At 41.0% G+C, this 24,033-nt stretch overlaps 1 protein-coding gene across 1 annotated transcript in view; it reads right to left on the bottom strand.

The window, feature by feature from the left end:
- The window catches only part of STAC (SH3 and cysteine rich domain), a gene marked incomplete at its 3' end in the record, with an annotated part of 68,122 nt that overhangs the window by 20,111 nt on the left and 23,978 nt on the right, over positions 1–24,033 (bottom strand). The window contains exons 3-5 of the mRNA XM_082277069.1: positions 5,068–5,168; positions 2,835–2,916; positions 1,287–1,402 (exon numbers count right to left, since the gene is read on the bottom strand). Of these exons, the coding sequence (XP_082133195.1) occupies positions 1,287–1,402; positions 2,835–2,916; positions 5,068–5,168 (299 nt within the window). The remainder of the gene's footprint in view (positions 1–1,286; positions 1,403–2,834; positions 2,917–5,067; positions 5,169–24,033) is intronic.

A 24,033-nucleotide genomic window follows, 5' to 3' on the forward strand; every position in this document is an offset into this window, starting at 1 on the left:
TTAATTTGTCTTCTTTCCCATCTGACATGAATTGATGTGTGTTTAGAATCCACCTATACCACCTGAGATTATAGGTCAGCGGTGTGAGTGAGAATGCATTTAAATGCCAGGGAAATGTTGTAACAAACATATACAGATATTAGCATGACTTGATATTAAGCATATAAGTATTTGCTTTGAGACCTGGAGACCAAGTCTTGTCATGTGTCTGTGCCTAGTGATTTTTATTCTGAGATGAGTGCAGAAGAGATTGTCAGATACTATGGGTCTGATTTTTAGAGATGACAATCAGCTTTAGCCTCCAGTGGATTCAGGTGTGATTTTCTTTTTTTGGTTATTATTTTTTGAGGGTGGAGGAGTGGTGGAGTGGGGAGGATCTCTTGGGAATGGAAGAGAACCCCAAACATAGGCATAAGTGCCTGTTTATGAGAGGCTGAGAGGGTGGGAAATGTTCTTTCAACACCATGAAGGAGCTCTTGATCTCACGGATCCCAATACTGAGATAAATAACCATTTCTGTAAGGATGAAATTGGCAATTGTTACTATTGAACAGGGTATGGATATAGCAAATGCAGGATATAGCTTCCCTTGTTCTTCTCCACTTCTCCTGTCATGGTCCTGAAGAAAGTGACTTATGATTGGAGAGAGCGAATGACAAACATTAGCATGAAGGCTAAAACATCCCTATCTGCATACAACAACCTGAGCACACCTGTCTGTATTTGGGGTTTGGAGAGAGAAGCCCCCATCTGTAATACCTCCCTCATGATTTTGCGCTGGACAGGGGTGGAAGTCCCACTCTATTGCCTTATGGCAGTAGCAGTGTCTTAATTTTGTCTGGGCTTGTACTGGGGTCATGCACTTTTAAATCTAGGCTCTGAGGACTCCTAACTCATCATTATCACTTCTGTGAAGGGCAAATGGCCACCATCAACAACAGGCGCTATGCATCTACTCCAGCCTGACAGTTCCATATCTCTGTTACACTTCTCTGTGGATATGCAAAAAAAAAAGATTACTATTTCCTTTCCCAATCTGATGAAAACGGCTTACTAATTTAATTAGTACTTTTCTCTTTTTCCCAAGAGTCATCTAAAAGATACATAAAACTTGAATTTGCAAAAATAACAAGTTTTCTGGTCTCTGTATAGAAGCTGAGAGTAAGATTTTAGGGTTTATTTTACAGTTTTAAATACAAATTTTGTGAACTCTGATACACACTCATGTGAATGAGTATCTGTTGCTCCTCCAGAAAGAAAATAGAAGAAAGATGTGGGATACTTACAGAGTTTCTGTTGGGAGAGTCAGAGCCACTGCCAGAACTTCCCTTTTTGGTTTTCTGGGCTAAAGAAGTCCCAAAGCGGAGAGTTTCATACACGGGGTCAACCTTATTTCCACAGGCTGCAACAGAAGGAGCAAAACATGCATCAGTCAATACCTTGAGGGTATTTCTGGTCATGTTCCTGCATAACTTGGAGCAACACCTGCCTCTACCAACATGCACGTATGCTTAGACACAAGTTGAGAGACTATCCTGATAAAAAGTGAGTGTGGAACTTAGTGGAATTGCTATCAATTTTCTGTTGCCTCTCTACTCCCATAAAGATCATCCTCTTCTCATACTGGCTCTTGAATTCTTGGCCATCACCTTGTCTCTCTTCACCTGTCATTCTCCTTCCCTAATCATCACTTGTGCTGCCTGTGTGGAGGTAGGAAGACAAAGTACCAGGAGGTTCTAATCATTGTTTGTCTCTACAAGTGACTTCTTGGATTGCTCTCAAAAGCGGGTCTCCCTCACAGCTAGCCACAAAAATCATCTCCCATGGAAGAGAAATGGATGTCTTCAAAGGGCATACGCAAATTCAGTCCAAACTGTCTTCTATATCTTGCATTCTTAGACCTCAACCTCTCTTGTGACACAAGGCAGTGGGCATGTAGAATACGGTACCTTTGTAGCACTATGTAGAAGGAGAGAAGTTTTATCCAAAATCTGAGAAAATACAAGAGATTTTGGATTTTGATTAGAGCAAAGCACACCTTATCTTTTAGCCAGAGTTTATTCAAAATGTTTCTATTCTGATAAAAATGATGGGTGTTTTTTAGAAAGAGAAACTTAGATGAAATCCTTGTAATCAGTTTTGCTTAAACTGCTGACAGTAACAATGCAAATGTTATCAGACAAGTAGTTTTAAACTGCCTGCCTAGTTTTAGCTTTCATTTTTTGTACTTCCAGCTTTGCCTGGTTAGAGTACTGGTGGGCAAAAATATTTACAAGAATAAACCTAACTTCTCCATTTCAAAATGTTTATTTTCAGAAGTTTGGTATTACAGTGAGGAAAAAGTGGTCTCTCAAGTTCTTAGACAATGTGTAGACATGATAAATAAGGAAAAATATGAGGAAAGTAAAAAGTGTGGACAAAAAAGGACAGGAACCTAGCAGCATCCCTCAAAAGCCAGACCAGTGATTTGAATGCCCCCTGCTGTTTTGATCTCCCTTTTTATCGATTTCTTCCCAGCTCCGACCTTCATCTCAATATTCCAGTGTTTCTCCCCTTCCAAGTTCCTACCTTGATCTCAGGTAGTTGTTATTATAAACAGTGTAATTGCTAAGAGGTATGTGTACAGGGTTTTGAGTGAAAGATACAATAGACACACCCTCTCCTCTTCCAGCTTTGTATCTTTGAGGTGGTCCTTTCCTAAAATGGAAGAAGGGCATCCAGTCACCGAAAGGAGCTGGAAGGCTGCTGAGGGTAAAGACCAAGGTTGGAGTCTGCTGCTGCTGTTGCAGAGCACTGCCAAAAGAACACTGAATGGAAAAGCAATCAAAACCTACCAATAGGCATCACTTCTTTGATGCAGCCAAACTGTTCATGAATGAGTAGTGGTGAGCTGTAGTACCGTCGAAATCCCTTTGGCTGGAGGGAGAAAAAACAAAACCAAGTGAAGTGCATTGCATGCCTTGATTGATGAAGTAGAAATAGCCTCAGCTCTTTGGTTAATGGTGGAACATTGTGGTGAGGCTGGAAATTTGGCTCCTGTTGTTCAGTCACTGTGAGGTTTAGAGATCAGAGATTTATTTGATTTTTCTCCTAGAAAAAACACAATTACCCATATTTATCTGGGAGGAGGGGCTCATTTTCAACTCCCCTTTTTCTTTTGTCTTACACAAAAGCAGCACTCATTAAGTACAGCAGAAGTGCTAAATCATTAGAGGTTCTGGGAAGCTTCCCTCTCCCTATCTTCTTACATAACGCGAATTTCATTGTGTTGTATTAGACATGTGATTATCCTTCCCCACCCTAACTCCAAATCCTCATGTTCCCACAAAAGCACTTGTGAAACCCAAGGAATTTAGAACCTTTCTATAGGCTTTTCTAAGGTTTACTGCTGTGTGACTGCAACTTCCACTGCTTTATTTTTTTTCTGTCTTCTAAGGTCAAAAAACTCTCCAAGCTGTTACCAGATATCCCCACAGTGTCCACTTGTAGAGAAATGCACTGTAACAACTCAAGCTATACCATTAAAGAATACCAAAATATGGCAAATAATAGTGGCCCATTTCACTCTAAAAACATAGTTCAGGCAAATGCTCAGTACTCAAAATGAATGCCTTTGAGGCACTGGAGCTTCACAAATGGTCTCTCTGATTTCTAATGTCTGCAGGCTGTGAGAACTTCTAGTCACAGTGAGAAGCGGGGAAGATTCACAGAGATACGCGTATTTTCCATATCCTCATTCCAGTGTACGTCAAAACCTGATAGACAACTAGTTCTTTAGGTAATGAGCTGCAGAAAAGACTAAAAAAGAATGAGACGACTGATAAACTTGGAGTCTTAGAGGAATAAGTTCCAGATTCTTTGGCCTTGGTTTACCTCCAAGCTAGATTGAGACAGAGTATGAGCATGAGCTCACAAAACTTCTGACTTTGCTGACAACTTCCTGATGTAAATTTGGTCTCTACTCTTCTGTTTTTGTAAACTGGTAACCACAAGAGCTGAGGCTGGAATCAAGAAATGCATGAATCGATTAACATGATGTAATATTTGCCTTGTCCAGGGCTTGTCATTCAGCTCTTCACAGACCAACTGTTTATACCAGAATGCCTCACACTAGAACTATGATTATGGTTTAGATACCTAAAGACTTGCCTCAGGGATATAAACAACAGTAGCTTTCAGTGAACACTCTTGGAGAGAAAAGATCTTTCCAGTGAAAGGTGGGGTTTGTAGCCCTTTTGAAGTCAATGCCTGTGTTTTCCCATCACTTAACATAGTGAAACTCTTTGGTTTTAGCTCATAGTTGTCTCAAGTGCCTTCAAGTTGCAACAAATCTGAGAACATCTGCAACATGAATATATGTATTCAGTTTTCACATTCCAGCTGGTATTTTTCCAAGTTCCTTTTCCAAAAGTAACCAAAAAGAACCGTATTCCCATAACAGTCAACACGGTGGGTTAGAATTGTCTCAGACACAATGTGCTGCCATTGCCAGTCATGAGATTTTGCTGCTCAGAAGGCAAACCAGGCACTAATGTGCTGTGTCCATACAGAGGCAGGCTCCTCCCAGCCCCTCCTGCTGAGAGATTACTTCAAACTCTGTAGTGTCTTACTGTGAAATATCCTTTGGTTTTCTTTTTAAGGTGAATTACGTTTTTTTATTCAAGCTCTAGCAGTGGAGAAGACAATAAAACATAATTTGAAGGATTTTTGATTTGTTAAACCCCACTGAAATACTATGATTAATTTATAGCATTCTTTGAGAGGTTTGCAGCAAGCACAGTTGAAATCAAGGTAATTAATTCTGTTAGCTAGCTAAATTTGTATTCTGTAACTGTATTTTCACATCCACAAAGCAGACCAGATTTGTGCTTTGGTTTTGTTTGTGTTCTTGTGCAGCAGCAATTGCCCAAATTCACAACAGGGCACCCACCACCTGTCTTCACTTTTCCCACCTCAGTAGAGTGATCTGGTGTGGGTTCTGTTAATGCGGCAGCTAAAGGCACACGTGGAATTCAGGCACACAAAGGAAGTGGCTCCAGCACAAGCTGCCCTGAGCTGCTCACTTACCAGCTTGCCCATGCAACGCTGCTGTCCGATACTGTCTGCACACTTGTGGTGGATGCTCATCTTACAAGCCTTACAGCGCAGTCCGTGCTTAGCGTTCGTCCCTGGGAAATGCACGGGAATGACTGAGTTAGACAAAATCAATAGTTTCCATCCATTTAAGCAAGTGACCTGAAAGAACTGATGAGGTCAGTTGCAGGAGAGCAAATATTGACAGCATTCTTTGCCTTACCTACTTTTTAAAGTGCACATTTGTACACGCATTTTCTTTACAGCCTCTCCATTTTAGCCATTTGTCCCCCAGGCTCTTTCCCAGGCTGTTGGTGCCTTTAGATACGTATTAGATTATGCTCTGCTATATGATAATCTGACCAACAGTGTCTCTGCCTCATGAACACCAAGCAAAACAAACCCCTTTGTTCTTTTGAAAGATCTTGGTATGGCTGTGCATGCCTGAGGGAGCCACTGAAGGAGCACCCAGGCTCTGGGGAGCCAAGCCGTCAGTGGAGGCCCAGGTTGTGTGGGTGAGAGGTAGCTCCAGGGGTATGTGAGAGGGTTAAGCCAGCTCCCTTGCCATTGCCTACCCACAGGCTAACACATTCCTGTTTGTGTGGTTTCTTTTTCCTGTGTGGTTACACTGGATTAGTGTGCTGTGAGGATTTTTTTCAGTTCTAGTTTCTTCTCAATTACACATGCTCAAAACAATACTGACAATTGCTCCCAGGGACTGCTTCTCTCACCATCCTCTGCTCAGAGGGTGCAGGAAGGGCTCCTTGCATGTCCCTGAGTGGGGCAGTGAGGGTGCCATGAATTTGACCGTGCTCTCCTTCCTTGCCAGTGGAAAAGTTATTTGTCACAGGTAGGGGAGCTACAGGAGAAATTTTGCCTTACAGATGCAGATTTCTTCCACTTGGCCAACAGGAGTTCTGCATTATCTTCAGTATGGACCTACTTCTAAATGACAGACCTAAGAGTGCTTGCTTGCAGGCAGGAACAGTCACTTTTATTCATACAGCCAGTGATGCTGCAGTAGCTCTTAAATCCCTACAGGACTGTGTAAACAGAACAAGTAAACAGCAGATCTGTTCATTAATATCTAATGTGAGAGTGAGTATGAAACAAAGTAGTAAAAAAACCCCAAAAACTCTCAACATTTTAACCAGCCCTCATTAGTCAGACATGATAGGAATATTAGTCAGAAGGATCCTGCATCTGAAAGTACTCATGTAGCTCATTGGTTATTTGAGTAGTCAACACCATGTACATGCTGCCAGTTTCATCCAGTGAAGTGCTACCTTCAAAGACAAAGAAGCACTTCAGGGAAGGTTTCATCAAGTTGGTGCCAAACCCCAAGCCTTAAGTTCCACTTTCAGAGGAAGGGGTGTCTGAAGTGGTCAATTTCAATCCAGATAAGGCAGGCTGAGGTAGCCATGGGTGGTTTCAGTGAACCAGGCTCAGGTGTTTCACTTGTGTGCTTCCTGTAGGATAGGGAACCGAGATCCTCCCCACCTTCTTATAGAGACTGCTGGAGAGATAGGGACTGAATGGGGTTGAGTGTGGGGTGTGCCCTAGGGACTTCCATAGACTGGGGTCAGTGCCTGCTCCCCACTTGTTGCGCCTTTCAGCCACCTCTCAGTGTGTGTAGACATCCTTTCTAGCCTCTTTTCTGGGGTCTTTTTTCCAAGCTTTCTTAGAAGAACACATGCCTGTTCATTTGGTTTCTTTTTCCTGCATGGTTGCACTTGGATTAGTGTGCTGTGAGGATTTTTTCAGTTATAGTTTCTTTTCAATTACACATGCCCAAACCAGTATTGACTTCTGTGGCTTTGTGCTTTTGTTACTGATGATGAAATGATGAATCACCCTTCCTGGTGATCAACAATTGGCACTAAGAAAAGAGTAGTTCCCTCACAGTTTTTCATTATAATTATAGGGCAGAATGAAAAAAAGGAAAATGACATCACAGTTGGCCCAGTGCTTACACTGGGTCTAATTCTCCTCTCATGATGGTCTGTAGTAGCATAACTCTTACTTGCTGTACCAAATGACTCTTAAGATTTAGCTGTGTAAAGGCAGACAGTCTCACAGTCCTTCCTGCTGGCTATGTTATGCTCTTCCAGCCATTTTAGTGTTAACTTTACAAGGTGCATATTGGTCCTTACATGTAATAACCATGTGATCACAGAATATACACATTTGTCAAAACAATTGTGTGTCCAAATGATGAGCAAAATGAATGTGAAGCATCTGTGCTGCTTTCAAAAATCAGACCCCAACTTCTTCAGAATAATCTGTGGTCATGTGAAAATGAGTAAGAGAATTACAAAAGAGCAACACTGTATTTCCATTGCTGAATGCCATATTTTTTATGTGAGTAGCTAAGTAGTGGCTTCAAAGAGAAGAAAAGTATTTCAGTCACACACTTGAGTCTACAAGAAGTTTTTGTAAATCAAATTGAAATCCCTGTAACTACCAAAAGCTCCAATATTCAATCCATTTTCACTTCTAACTACTTGGCTTATGGTGGGACTAGCTTGGAAAAAAATTTCCTCGTGTCTCCCTGCCTCTCACTGAGGAATAACTAAGGAGCTTGGAGAAGAAGCATTTATGCTGTGTTTACACTTAACCACCATATCTCAAGCTCTGAAAATGGCATTTCTACAAGACACATCTTTTTTTTCCACAGAATAATTTTTTCTTCCATTTCTTATCCCCATTACACTAAATAAAACCACCTCAGAGAACCATGGCTAAGCCAGTGTCGAGACTGGTGCATGCCAGGAATCAGACAAATACATACTGGCAGTGTATCTGACCCAAAAGTTCCTGAGATTCAGAACCGAGGCACAATCACAGCTCACATCATGGAGAAGAGATCACATTCAGTACAGGTGCAAATGAGACCAGGGCTTGACTCATTGAACCAATTTCTGGCCTCCCATTTATGCAGATGTCTGAATGGGGCTGGTTTTGGGAGACATCTGGGTAGTTTGAAATAGGAGAAAAGCAGACAGAACATGGATCTTGCAAGGAAGTTATTTAAAGCTGAGTGCATATAGTGAGGGTTCTACAGTCATGCACCAGTATAAGAGAGTTATTTCATTATGCGTAAAGTAGTGGCACAGGATATAGCAATGTGTTGAAACATTATTTTCCAATAAATTCCCCCGGAGAGCATAAGAAAGTTAGGAATTTGGTCTGAAAGATACATTAAATAATAGAAAATAAGTGGCATTAATGACTCATAAAGGTAAAAAAAAAGGCAATGACAAAGATAGTAATAATAATAGCAATAGCTACAACAACACAATAGGGCAGACTATTTGAGGATAATTTCACTTCACTGCCATAGGGTACCAAGCCTTGTTTGAAGTTGAAAGACTTTCTGTGGCGTGCTTATTCCCACGGGGTTAATCTTCCCGTGTATTGAAGCATGGGGCAGAGGAAGGGTAAGGAGAGAGTTCATATTTAAGCTGGCCACAGGACTGTCTGGAAGGTGCAGTGTTCCAATTAGTGAAGTCTCAGACACTAACAAAGTCTCCTCAGGGACTTCTGCTGAACACACACTGACAACCTGCAAGCCTGACCATCAGTCTCTAGGTTGCTTCCTGACCCCCTAAATAGCTGATGGCTTGATTGCAGCCTACTGTTTATTCCCACCAGCAGATATTCCCCTATGCCAACCTTAAAGCAAAGCTGGAAGCTACTGATACTCACATACTGTACTCACTGCTATGTCTTAGCCCACCTGGAATAATTTCCGTCACTGGTAGATCAGAAATACAGGAACTAAAGGCTTAACAGTTAAGCTCCACTTGGAGTAACCTAACTACTTTTGTGTCTGGTTTTCATTCAAAGGGGGAATAGACTAACAGCTTTGATGGACTTTTTGCTATTACCTTCAAAAAGTAATCCCTCCTACCCTCTTTTCCAAAGACCCTGACTAAGGTTGCTTAAGCCAGTTGTTAAATACTGAGCAGGACAGAGCAAAGTTCTGCTCAGTCACTTTTTGGTTGCTGTCTGGGGATGTGATTTTCACTATTTTAATTCAAGGCACAATACCTTCATTCACCAAACAGGACAGACAGTGTTTGGTGAATGGGCAGTTCTATTCAACATTTCTTTTTTACTTTCCTCAGTCAGTGTGTGTCTTTAAGCAACATCTCTTGAGTACCACATTAGCCTTATTCTAAATACAAAGTAATTAATAGCCTCATGAGCTTTCTTTTGGGCTCACTGTCTTTGTCTCTTGCCAAAAGTTGTATGAGATGGTTCTCCTTTGAGGGACTAAGGGGTAAAACTGTCAGAGGTTGCACTAATACTATTTTGGCCCACATGCCAATGTTTAAGTTGTAAAAATTGCAAACTCCAAAAGTGAGGGTTTAGAATGGAAAGTACTAGATATGTTTAGCTGACTTATAGTGTCCATGAACACTAAACATGTCCTGTTCAGTGAATGAAGTAGTGTCAATGTAGTAATGAAATTCACATAGGGAAAAAAACCACACAGATGTTTGAACAAATGTCCTCTGTGTTCTATTCATTAATGTATTATTTATCTCCCAGTCTGTAGAAGCTGATATTTCTTTCTCAAACAAAAAAAGCCAAAACTGACAAAAGAAACAGTATTTCACTGGAAAAAAGAAAAAAAAAAAAAAAAAAAAGAGGAAATTTCATGTCAGACTACCCAAGTAGCTCTTAAATAAACTTACAAATGAGGTTCTGCCCAGTCATTTTCTTCAGATATCAGCTAATGTATCCAGGCACCTAGGTCTGGAATGATGCATTGTTTTGAGAAGCAGGTCATGTTTAATAACACCTTGCCAGAAATACTCTATGACTGGGTCAGCTCCCATTTGAATATCTAAACCAGTGGCTAGGTTTTCCAGAAGAGTCATGGAAAATTGAATCTTAAACTGTTCTGATAATATGACCTTAAATACCACTAAAAGGACACACTGCATCACTTTTTGTAAATCTAAGTCTTTTTTGGAGGAAGCCAAAATGGAAACAGAACACCTCAATATAGGTGAATGGAAATATTTGAAGGCAGAGAAAGGCAGAGGGAACAGGGCAGAATTTGATTCCAACTCTTTATGTCTGTGTTTCCTGCAAAAGCAATTTAGTAACTACTGTGCATTTCAGGAAAGTCACATTTTTCCTAAGGAATGCAAATGAGAATCTGCTTGTCACACACATGCAAAGGGAACCTGTATCATCCTCTTGGCCAGCACAGCTATGGTCCCAGCACTGTTGGATGATGCTTTTTGCCTGTTGTTTCAAGTCTCAACATAAGATTAATAGCTGGAGAGGGAGAACAAGGCCTACAGCCTGGAGAAATTTCAAAGAAAATTGCAAATGTTGGTAACAACATGATGTTATACTGGCTGTATAAACATAACTATATTAGGCACTTACGCCAAAGTGGGGAAAAAACAAAAAGGAGAGGATAAAAAGGTTCAAGTCTATAAAAGAGAGAAAGAGGAAGGGAAAGAGACACAGAGAGACTGTCACCTCCAGCTAATCCAGCTGTGACCACTATTTTTTATCATTCCACCTGAGAGGAACATACCAGTCAGAAATTGTTTTAATTTAAAACTTTCAAAACCAAATACATTTAAAATTACATAATTTCCATAAAACTTCAACTTCTGCTGTGGGAGGCTGATAAAAATAACAAGTGTCTTGCCCCTTTCTCCCTAAATGCATTTACAGTTGTCACCAGAAACCTGCATCCATGCCAAAATTTATGGGAAATGGAGAATTTTAAGCAAGCTGGGCCAGTATTGCAGAAGTGAAGGGTTTAGGATGTGACCTTAAAAAGAGGAAATCCCCAAAATGGGACTGGTGCCTCTGCAGTTATCTCTAAGCCTTTGTGCAGTCTCCTCTCATGCCCCCTTCTTAGTTTTTAATTAACTGGTTTTGCATAAAAGCTCTGATGCTGAAAGTGATGACTATTTTTAAAAATTCCTCTGTAGCTGCTTCCTGCCCCTGTGGCTGGCTGCTGCTGGACAAGCGCTCCTCCTTCCCCTGTTCTATCTCAATCAAGAGCTGTGAGAAGATCAGAAAATGGCATTTTCTACATGAGACATCCAGATCTTTCAAGTAAAAATCTTGAGCCTAATTCATCCAAACCACTAGGTTTGTAAGAATGAGCTGGGAAGTCCTTTTCTCACCCTTCCTTGGCCTCCAGCCTCCCCAAGTGTCTCCTGTCACCTTGGAAACTACCCTCTGTCCTAACACCTGGCACCCTTCTGATTATTTTTTTTTAACTGATGCTGTCTCATCACTTGCCCCAGCTGACATTTTGGAGAGTACAGAGGTGCAGATCCTCAGCTGGTCATCAGGTGAGCTATAGATCAAGGCCTAAACATGGATTTCCCCAGCCACCCTAGAGGGCTGAACACTGGAAGTCATTGCTGCCTGATGCCTGATGGAGAATTCAAATTGATGGACACAGAGTTACTCTTTAGTAATGAGATTTTTTCTTTATTAAGGTTTGGATTGGGTTGTTTTTTACAGTTAAATCTGCTAGTTCAAAATGTACAGAGTTCTGGGTGTGTTAAATCAATAATTTCTTGGGATGGGCTATACTGTACAGGGACATCCAACAACATGTTGGAGCTAGAGGAAGAACATCTGAACTTGGGACCAAGCTGCCAGGTCTTGACCTGATGCCTTGACTGCCTGAAGTGTCCTGTTCCCTTGAGTCCACCTTGTGTCACTCTAAACCAAATGGGGTGTGGAGAGAAGCTGGAACTTGTATATTTACGTTCCGTAGAGTAGGACTTGATATCCAAACGTGGTACCTATTCTGTCAAATGAATAAATTTTAGATTATATGTCACTGAGAGGTGTGGGTCCATTTGAGTGCCTACCCCAGTTTCTCCATAACAATATCCAATGTTTAAATAGCAAGAAAAGTTGCCTTGCATGTAGGCAGGCTACAAAACAGTGCATAAAATTAGAACTGACTTCCTAGTGACATAGTTTTCTTTAGAAATGACATGCTGAGAAAAAAATGAGGCAGTAATGGGCAGGTTTTTCTGCAAGACTGTTACAGAGATGAAAAATATCCCTGCTAAAATAAAGTCTTTAAAAAATTTGGCCACAAGAAGTTTTTTCAAAATGCACTTTTCACATATTCAGCAGCTGTGCTATAAAAGTCTATCCCTGAAAGGAAATATCCACCTCCGCACTTCTTAAAATATCATCTCAGGTTTTTGATCATCTAAATGTTAATTAGGATGCTGGAACGCCATGGTAAATAAACTAACAGCTATTATTGAAAGAAAAAGTCCCAGTGCTCTAAACACGCTAAATCATGTCTAACATTCTTTGCTCTAAACTAACTGACACTGATATATCAACATCTACTTTTCTAGATAATTTTCAAAATTGGTGAGCCTGTGCTTATAGGTCTTTGCACTGGGCTGCTTTGCTGAGAAGGAAAATAGTTCAGGGAAGATAGGCATAGACTTGCCTATGGAAGGTGGTGGTGCCAGAGCTGAACAGGACAAGGGAACATGGAGAAATTAGGCTTTATGCATTATCTCAAATGAGGACAAGCAGAGATGAATGGCTGATCTTGGTCTCTGCAGTATTAGTAAACATAGCATCTTAAGTAACTCTTCTTGAGGTGAATGAAGATGACGAAAGTCAGATTTCAAACAAGATCTCGGTTTTGACAGGCTCAGGTTATTTGCACCTGTGTTCTTACATGTGTTGAAATGAAAAGTTGCCCAGTTGCAGCCTTTTTTTTCTGTGTTTTGAAATGCTTTGAAAAAGCAGTTGAAATTAGTAGGGCTGCTCACATGTGCCAAAGCATTTATCTTCCAAAGGCCTTGCACCATTACAGAGGAGTTGGAAAACAGAAACCAGAAATCCGAACAAAAACTATGATGTGAAATGAAGACCAGGACTTTGAGCTTGCTGAAAATGTGGGAAAAGAATTACAGAACAAAAGAACAGTCTGTCCTCAGCAAAGGGATTTAATGTCCTCTCTGCTCTGCTAATGGATTTTCAACATAGCCTGTTGCTTATGTGGCTCCATCGTCATCAGTGGGCTTGAAATGAGAGACTGCTATTTGCCAGAAGATCAGGAAAATCAATTAGAACTATAAAATGTTTAGTTAAAAAGCCCAAAAAGCCCCATGGTATATATATTGCCAGTTGTTCACTGGCCTTCTGTTTCAGACTTACTGAAGGTTTTGGCTCTTTCCTCCTGCAGTAAAACCACTCCCTCACCAGCGCAGCCTCCCAGTGTTGTTGCAGGTCTGTGTTAGCACAAACTGACTGGCAGTGCCTGCAGTAATGGGGCAAAATACTGAAGGGTGACTTACCAGGACTGCTCTTCCTCCCTCTTTTTTTCCATTTTACAGTAACTAGTGATGGACATGGGAAGTGGAACAACAGAAGATAACTACATGTGGCTAAAATCTAGTGCTTGGTCAGGATTTGGCCACATGGACAGATTTCTGTTCCAAACCCATTTCTTCCCTTGGATCACACATAGCTAAGGAGGACCTCATCAGAAGCTACAGGTGTAATCGACAGCATGATTTGCTTGGACTAGAGGGAGTTCACCATAAGTAACTGGGTAGTTACACCAGTTTGGTGGGATCAGTTTTCAGGGAAGTTGTTTCTACAGTTAGCCACAGTGTGCTTCTACCTTTCATAATTTTACAACCACATTTTATAGCAAAATGTGTTTCAGTTTCTTTTCCATGTGGGAAATATGGAATCACAGAATAACAGAATCAATTAGTTTGGGAAAGACCTCTGAGATCATCAAGTCCAACCTATGACCTAACACCACCCCGTCAACCAGACCATGACACTGAGTGCTACATCCAGGCTTTCCTTAAACACTTCCAGGGACAGTGGCTCCACCACTTCCCTGGGCAGCCCCTTCCAATATCTAATCATGTTTTCTGTGAATTCTTCCCAATTTCCAACCAATGGAAAAACATTCAAGTGAAACCTTTCACACCAAGTGCCGGTTGGGGTGGGGTGGGGTGGGGGGAGGGTGGGTGTGGGTGGTGGGGGGGGATGTGTGTGTGTGGAGGAAATGAATAATTTTTTTCCAGAAATAGTTACTGATCTCAGTGAAATCACACAGGTTGGGCAGTAAAAACACTTCATTAACTACTGTCATCTGCTCAAAGAGGCAGTCTCAGCCTTCACTGTTATGGTCTGAAAGAATTCATTACTTGACACATAGCAGTACTGGCCTAAAGCACACCTACAGGTACACTTCCATGTGGCATCAATTACTAATTAAATGAGTAAGAAAAACTTCTGTCAAATGATTGTACAGAAGTTTATGTAGCTCAGCAAAGCAAAAAGAACATTACCTACCCAAGGGTCAATCTGGGGTGTGAAAAAAACAGGGACATTAAGCTGGAGCTTCACTCTATGTCTAAGTATTTACATCATTAAATCAAAACCACCAAAAATCTTCTTTTTAGGATTTTGTCTATCAACAGAAATAATTCAGTGCATTACCTATAAGCTGTCCAAGGCTAGACAGTATTTGCATTACCTGAATTCACCCTGGATTCCCATAGCAGCAAGCCAAACCAACACAAGCCATACATTTTCTCATCTACAAATGTGGTTTGCACCAGCATGGATACATGGTTTGTTGTCCAAAAACCTTAATTAACATCAACCACAATTGTGCTACCACTATCAGGGGTAAGGAAACCCATAGGAGTAGCTGTATCAGTCTGTTGCACAGTTGTGCAGCATACAAAGCTATAACGTATACCAAAAGTCCAGCAAAAAGCAGATCAGTGTGCCAGAAGTTACTGGCACACAGCTAAATGTCAATACAGATACTAAGATTTAGGAGCTGTCATAGGTAAAGAACTGCTGAAATTGTGAACAGGAGCAGGCAGCAGGTAACTGCTGTGTAAGTGTGTGGGTGAATGTATGAAACAGAACCCCTGAAACTGAACCCCTGAACTCTCAGGCAGAAGGCTGCTACTTGCAAGCTGCAACCACTCTTGGCTGCTGGAAATGTTGATGATACGTAGACTAAAAAAAGCGGTGTATCCCAAATCCTCCAGTTAATAAAGAGACAGGAGACCAGAGCACTAGTTAAAAGGCTGATCATGTGCTGTTCTTATGCACATATATTATTTAGACTGGAGGAACTGGGAACGTGGTTTCCAGAAAGAAGATTTGGTCCCAAGAGATGAATTCCTGAAAGGAAGAAGTGGTCTCAGAAAGCAGAAGGAGGCCGAAGAAGAAGGTGAAGATCCTGGCCTTGGGAGGCATCTGGGAAATGCAGGAAGATCCTGAAGATGATGGACATCAATGCTGTACATCAGTGATGGACATCAATGCCAGGGGATGCTGAGGGACTGTGTCTGAGATGGGCAACTGCAAGCAGCATCACAGCAGGAACAAACGTGACTTTCTGTCCAATGCCACTAGTAGTGACGCCCCCTGCAGGGAAGGGGAAACTTAGGGAATGAAAGGGTGGTGGGGAGGGAGCGAGTTAGTGTGAGAAAAAATAAATAGGGTAAAGTCTGTAATGTCATTGTTTCTTCAATAAAACCTGGTACCCAGACACTCCCCACGTTGGAATTTATTACAGTGTAATAAACACTGCAAGACAGACAACATCTCACCTTGCTGCTGTAAACAGACGTGCAGATAAACACAGATCACTCCCTGCATATTATAAAGGAAACTACAATGAAATCATAATTTTCAACTGCATGTCATTTTTAACAGACCATGTCTTCAGAATTAGAAGTCAGGCCATGTGTTTGCAACATCCTTCAGTGTACAAGATAAACCTATGTCAAAGAGGAAAACAGCTCTGGGTTGTGTATACCTGGAAAACTAAAATTTTGGCAGTTCAGAGAAGAGCATTGGTGAAGTTGCAGTTACTTGCATTCCTATTACCAAAGCAGCAAAACATGCGATGCTCCATGTGAGCCACAAGGATCACTGCTCTCTGAGACATCCTTCTATATTAAGGACAGCAACAAGCAAATGTGGGTAGGCATTTTACTCTACATGATGGCAGTGCTCTATTTCTTGCAAAAGCATTTCTGTTGAGCGCCTCATTTTAAGACTTCTGCAACTCATAGTAAGGTAAAGCTTCTAATAATTTTGCTTCTAGATAATGCTTTTGTCGGCTATTCAGCATTATAATTATCCACATAACAGTGACACTCTGATAGACAAGGACTCTAAAGAGAAAAATAATGTTCTTACAAGAAGGTCAGCTCTAAAGAAGATGCACTTAATTTCCTTATCTGTAAACACCTGATGTCCCATGTGAGCTCTGGAAAAGTACATAGCAGGACATAAAAACCCCACTTGCATTCTGCTTCATTACTTGGCCTTTAAAAAACCTTGAGCTTTCCATTATGTTATTCACTAGAGTTGATACCAGGAGCAATGGTACCAGGAGCCTACTCACTACTGAGTAGGGTGTTTGGTGGTTTTTTAATGTACTTTTTGGTTAAAAACCACCATGGCTAACATCACATTAAAATACTAATTGTAGATGTTCTAGAAATGTTTATTGTTTTCCACCTAATTAAACAGCAAATGTTGGTCAACATTTTTTAAAGTCTCTTTTGACTGAGGATTAACTGCAGTTTCATATTAATAGCAATTTCCCCCAAATTAAAGTGAGCTTGAAAATTATCTAGTAACAAATGTGAAACATGTTTGATGCTGTTCAAGGACAAATTAGAATTTAAAATATATTTCCACCCTCTTTTCTCAGCTAAGCAGTTCTTGATTATCCAATTTACTGATAACATTTTTGCCTCATCTCAGAGGAGGAAGCCCTCCCAGAGGATAAAGCAACTAAATATTTGCTTTTCAATATTTGCTTTTAAGTGTGTTTAACTCTTTGTTAACAAAGCAAAATAATAATTTAATGCAGGGATAATGTGTAGCCCCCTGTAGCTTCTCTACAAATGTGGGGCTGTGCGAAGTGGATATTTTTTGTCACGTTTATCAAAAATAGGAGTAGAAGTAGATGGAGTACACCTGTACTGCGCATACCATATGTGTTTCTACATCTTTATATCTGTTTATTACCATTTTATTTATTTTAACAGACAAACTATCCACTGTTTGGAAATTTTGGAGAGTCCAGATGACCGTGTTTTTGTTTGCCCTAAACCTTAATACAGCAGGTCAGAGATTACTTAAGCAATTCTCACTCACATTGACTCTGAAAAGAGTAAGAAGAAGATTTACGTGCCCAGAGCTATTCATTGTCATATACTGAAATGAAGTCTCCTAAATACAGGAGTAAATTTAGTGGAGGGAATGAGGAGGTAGAGACAGGGATTGTGGATCATTTAGTAATATATGAGATGGCACCTGGTACCAGTTATTGAAAAGGTTATACAATGGCGCTTTTTCAATGAATCAGGCTGACTGGGATTGGAAGTGACATCTGGAGATCATCTAGTGCAATTCCCTGCTGAATCAGGTTCTACTAGAGCAGGTTGCACAGGATAATGGCCAGATGAGTGCCTGTTGCCCCTTGTCCTCTCCCTGGGCACCACTGAGCCTGGCTTCATCCTCTTGAACACCCCCTTTCAGGTACGTATACACATTGATGAGATCCCCTCTTAGCTGCCTTTACTCCTGGCTGAACAGACACATCTCCCTTAGCCTGTCCTCTAAGGGAGGTGCTCCAGGTCCCCAGTCATCTTTGTAGCCCTCCAGCAGACCTGCTCTAGGAGCTCCATGTATCTCTTGCCCAAGGAGCCAAGAACTGGACACAACATATGTGGCCTCACCAGCGCTGAGTGGAGGGGCAGGATCACCTCTCTTGCACTGTTGGCAATGTTCTTCCCAATGCACCCCAGGACACCATTGGCCTTCCGGGCCACAAGGGCACTGCTGGCTCGTGGACAGCTTGTTTTCCACTGGGACCCACAGATCCTTCTTGGCACAACTGCTTTCCAGCAGGTCAGCTCCCAGCCTGTGCTGGTGTCTGGGATTATTCCTCCGCAGGTGCAGGATGCTGCATTTGCCTTTGCTCAATTTCTGGAGCTTCCCCTCCGTACAACTCTCCAGGTTGTCCAGGTCTCACTAGGTGGCAGCACAGGACTCTGGGGTATTGGCCACTCCTCGTGGTTTTGTAATGCCAGTGAACTTGCTGAGGATGCATCAGCCTCTTCATCCAGGTCATTGATGAATAAGTTGCACAAGACTGGACCTGGTACCAACCCCTGGGGAACACCACTAGCAGTGAGTGTCCATCTAGACTCTCTGTCTCTGCCATTCAACCAGTTCTCAATCCACATAAATGTCCACTCATCTAACACTTCCTCAGTTTGCCTATGAAGATGTTAGGGGGACAATGTCAGAAGTCTTGCTGAAGTCAAGGTAGTCAACATCCACCACTCTCCCCTCATCTACCCAGCCAGTCATGCCATCACAGAAGGCAGTCAGATTGGTCAGGCATAATTTCATGGATTTTCCTCACAATCAAAACAAAAGGAGTCTGCTTTTGAAAGCCTCTTTCCATGGGAAAAGTCTTAACAACAAACACCATTCACACAGAAATTGATATAGTAGTAGCAGTAGTTTGTCATCTGGAAAGTAGATGTGGGAAGGCTCGGCTGTGACTACACAAGTCCTGCTCCAGGAGTATGTCCTCCTCACTGGAAGTTCTTTACCCTTCCCTGCAACTCCCATACTGATGAAGCTCTTCCCTCAAGATCATCTGTGTTGGGAGACGCTAGAGAGACTGGGAAGAGTGGAGGGCAGGACTGAATAAATAACATTATTTTTTCCTTCATCCTGCAAGATAAATAAAAATGCACTTTTTTGGTTTTGGTTTTTCCAAGATCTCTGTCCAAAGAATCTTCCAAACCACCACAGCCTTGGGAAAGCAGTCAGTTAGAGTCACGCTTCCAAGAGTACTTCTACTTTGTCTAGCTGCCAAGAAGTGGTGATCCATCTGTGACTGTTTACTGCACCTTTGTCTACCTGGATAATGCTGCATATAGGCAGGTTTGGACCAAACCAGAATGCCTACTTAATGAAGTGAGGCAGCAAGCTTAAAAAAATTCAAGCATATTTTTTAGGAGTGAGCTGATCAGACTGGAGGCAGAAAGCACTGTGTCATAGTTCCTGTGAAATTTTTCTATATTTAATAAACATCCACATAAATTACAGTTATATAAACACTTCCTCTAGCCATGGAGTTTTTCCAGTACTTATTAGTCGCAGTTACTGATAGTCTAAAAGAAGAAATTCAAATGCAGGATCTAATACAAAAGGGGAACCATGGCTTCAATCCAGACCTCTTTCTTTCCTTTATTCCTGCATTTGAAAACCTTGCCAATTTATCAGCTTTGAGCCTAACTTTCTGGAGGATGTTTCAATACAGCTTTGGGGATAAAAGTGGTTGAAAGTTCTAGCAGCCACAACTGCACAGAGAAATAAAGAAATACAGGCTGCTTTTAAAAGATGAAGTGAGAAAGAATTATTCATGGTACTTTTTTGGCTGTCTGAAACTCCAGAATGACTGGCTAAACCGGAACAGACGGTGATAGGAGTGAGTCAATACTGAAGGGATAACAAAATTTCACTGCTTAAGCACTATTGATTAATAGACTGAAAGGAAATTATGCTACAGCTATATTTTGGTTTTATCTTTTTTACTAGCTTATTTGTTTTCCACAGGTTTCTCTAAGTGGAATTTGGTTAGTTCCCTGAGAAGGCAGGTACTGAGTTATTTACCTCCAGAGCTGCAAAGGTCCAGAGAATCTGCATCCAAACCAGAAACCTGGTTGCCCTGAGAACATCTATACATGCATATATCTCAGGTACCTAAGCCAGGGGTGGCATGACCCAGAAGGACCTGGTTTTGACTATTACTGGACATTGCAGACCACAGTTTTTTCTGGTCTTTCTGCAAGTTTGTTCCAGGCAAACATGCTCTGACAGGTATGCCAGAACACCAGGTGTCTGGTTAAAATTCTGTACCATAGTTAAGGTTAAGAATGGAGTGAAACAGCTAAGTACACTTTAGAAACACAAAGAAACATGTGATGTTATAAATGAGCATCTATTTCTTTAAAACACAGCTTTAAAAGATTGACTTTAAAGCAATATATTCTTAAAAGCAAGGCGCCTTACTTTTTTGCTTCATTACTTATATTTGACCAAGATGGGAATATATTAATTACATGTAATATTCTTGGAATATGTGGAAAATAACATTTTTTCCATGTGAATCAGCACAGGAAATGATCTGGAAATGAGTAAAACGTTGAGAAGTCTACAGATGGAGGTTTTTCTTAAAAAATACACAATGTTTTTCAACTATAGAGTACTGACATCATGTTTTCTTCAACAGTGAAGTGTCACAGAGATGATTGATGACACACCAGAGACTGAAGAAGAGCAAGAACTTGCTTCTGATCAGCATAGTTTAAGACTGTAATTTGATGCAACATTAATTTAACAGTATCTATTTTTGCTGGTGCCAGGCAATTTTCCTCCCCTAACTTGCCATTGCCAAAGCTTACCACATTCTTGCTAAACACAGAAAGTGGTAGATAACATGAAGCAAACTCAGAGGTATTCTGACTTGGTTTTCTTTTCACTGTGATGTGAAATAAAAACCCCATAAATCCAGTGCCTCCTAAATGATGATCTAGTAATGCATTCCACAAGACACTTCGATTATCAAAATTTTCCCTTGCTGGGGTTAGGTATTAAAATAGTAATAAATACTACTACTAAACCCAGTAAATTAATGGTTTCCTAAGAGACATACTGTGAGAGGATGTTCAAGGGTGGATATGTTTAGGAAATATGTAGTCCTCCATGGAGCTGAAACCTCAGTCCTAAACTAACTGATGCTGGGCACTCACGGCAGCAAAACAGTGAGTGGGAGAGAGGAGTACAGAGTCTGCTCCAACACACTATTGATTTGGTCTGAAATTATGTGAATTATTACTGTTGAATTCATTATTAGAACTGATGATTTTACTGGAGTATTAGATGCTGTAGAATGGATTCTGCATGCACTCTTCAAAGCTCCCTCAAATGGGAAATTTCCTCCATTATTTCATTTGTCAGAAAGTTACTGCTTCTGTGTCAAATTTTTCTTCTGTTTACTGAGGTGGAACTTGAGTTCCAGTCTAGTACAGTTAGTAGGAACACTCTGACTCCTGCCTCTGAAGTGAGGTATGAAGCACACTATTAATACTCTTTTTTCTTTTTTGAAATCAAATCAATAAACAGATTTTCTTGTGAATATGTTGCATTGCACTCTGGGATGCATGAAAAACATTTGAAAGAGTAAATTTACTGATATATATATATATATATATATATACTGATTATACTGCATCCCAAAGGCAATATTTGGCTCACAGTGTCCAGGAATCAAAGATGGTGCACGTATTTTTTTGTAGTAAGATAATGTTTCAAATTCTTTCATTTGGCTGGGAAAAGAGCAGCATAGGGAGCCTGCTGCCTGTGCTCCAAGTGTCCTGTTCACTCTGAAGCTTCAGAGAGATTCTGTCACACGAGTGAGACTGAAGCAGTTGGTGCACATTCATGCTGTGCACTGTTCATTACACTGCCGCGTACCAAACAGAGCTGCTTAGTTCATAGATCAGAGAGCCATTTAAGGTGAACCTGGAAACATTCTTGGTGGCAAAATTGAAACCATCTAAAGTCAAGACACAATTTTCCTGGACTCTTTCCTCCAGTCTTCAAAACATGTATCTGTCTTTGCCTTTATTCTCATCAATGAGGAATTTAAAGTCATAGACTCATTGTTCTTAAATGTCACTGCCTGTGAAAAATAAAAATGGAGAGAACAAATAGGCTCCATGTTTCAAGCATAAATTCAGAGTCCCTGAACAGAAGTGAGGCTTTTTCAGTCTGTGTTTGGGAGCAGGCTTGACAGGGTTTCCTGAAAGCTGCCTGTTTCGTTTCACTATTCCTATAACCACAGTTGCACAACTTATATGGATTAATTGAACAGCAAACAGTAATATCTAAATCTACCATGCTGCTTAAAATACAATACAGCAAAACTACACATGACTGCAGTAAGGATCAAAGAGAGAAGATTGCAGGAATAGAGAAGACATTTGTCTATGAAAATCAGGGCATCTATACTCTAAGGCATTACAAGGTGAAACTCTCAACATCTTCTCTGCCTTACCTCCAAGCAAAGATGAGCTGGAGGAGGTCAGAGCAATTCACCTGACTCAGACTGCTACCCGACAAAATAGGTCACATTAGTTTCTGCAGCAATTATAAAAGGCCTCTTTAGCTATCGAAGTGGCTGAGATACAGAAGAGAAAAGCGAAGCCCTCAGCAGAGAGAACAGAAAAAATTTCAGAAAGCATGGGGGGTTAAAGCTGATGTTTTGAAGCTTAGGGCTGTGCTTCAGGACTTTCCTATTCCAGGCGGACACAGATTGCCCAGCAAAGGAGAAGGGCATGGGTGTTTATGAACTGGATTTACTCTCTGCAAAGTTTTCTGCCAGCAATAATCCATCATGAGCAGCAGTATTTTGAAACAGTACTGCTGAGTCATGCAGATTTGTGATGATATTAATCTCTATACAACTTCACAAGAAGCTGCCAGAAATTCAAAGAACTTATATTTGCAGGATATATTTGTGAAAATAAGCTTTGATAGAACATCCATCCACATTACTGAAGGAGACAAATTCTGGGTCTTTTTCCATATATAAACTAACTGCTCTTCCAGACTTCCTGTCAATCTCTGGACTGTGAACTTCCCTGATACTGATACTTTACTGCTTCTGTCTTTCATTTATTTTACCACTTCAAGTAGAAAAAAACCTTAAAAGACTGGAAAATTACATGAAAAATTTGGGATTAAAATTCCTCAGTTTCCTTGGATTCAGTACAGCTGTGGTGCAGTGAGAATATAAGTTAATTTATGGAAGCAAGATTGTCTTGCATGAGATGTAATGTTCTGTAGACAGCTGCCTTTTCCAAAGAACACAAATTCCTCACCCATGTGGGGAACACTGAGCACCCTCATCTGAAAAATCTTGAGCAGTCTGTTCAGCATCTTTCAAGAACTTACCATATTGTTACCTAAAAGGCAATGACTTCCATGCTAAGGGACATAAGTTTCTTACAGTAAGCCGTAGAAATTACTGGCAATATTTTATACCCAAAGACCTGTACTACTTCTACATGAAGCTAAATCAGTGTTTAACTCCTTGTCCTGCCTAAAAGCTTGGAAATCGTGTCACTCACTTTCACATTGGTAAACTGCCATTGAATTTATTCCTGCTCTACTGTGCTGGGACAAATAGATGGTAAGTAAGCAAGAAGACCAAATCACGTGCACAGCACTATCCATGAGGATGTGAGTTTCTAGGATCAGATTTCTGAATAGCAACTCCTGCAGCTTCCCACTGTGGTGGCCATGCACGTTCTACACCTCCAGGCGCTTGCACTTCTCTCTTGACATCTCCTTGCACAGCCCCATAGGTTATCTGCATGAAGGCTGGCTTTTTAGATCTTCACACTGCACTGAAAATTACCTTACAAGAGGGGCTCAGCATGAAGTTTTTTTCTGCACACTAGAGACAGTAACAAAATTAGCTCCTCTGTGTCTGTCACTCAGTCCCTGGCAGGAACTTACATACTCATGGACAGTTTCAGTGAGCAGAGAGGCCTGTCTTTCAAGGGTATAAAGTTAATGTGAGGTTTTGTGCAGAGCAGGCATCGGGTAGAAGAATCCCAAGAAAGTCTGCAGTGTAAATTCAGCTGTTAACATTTGGGTTTTGACCCAGTGTCCCAAAATAGTCCCCCTAGACAGCCAACGCGTGCGCACACACACACACTCTCAGATAAGAGCCTACCACCCCGAAGATGCTACTTCTTGTTCCTTAGGTCATATGTGGGACAGCTTAGGAAGGTAGGCATGGTCACCACAGTGAAAGGGAATTGGGGGCCA

The sequence above is a fragment of the Coloeus monedula genome (genome assembly GCF_965178545.1).
Source record: "Coloeus monedula genome assembly, chromosome: 1".
In the NCBI taxonomy this organism is placed as follows: domain Eukaryota; kingdom Metazoa; phylum Chordata; class Aves; order Passeriformes; family Corvidae; genus Coloeus; species Coloeus monedula.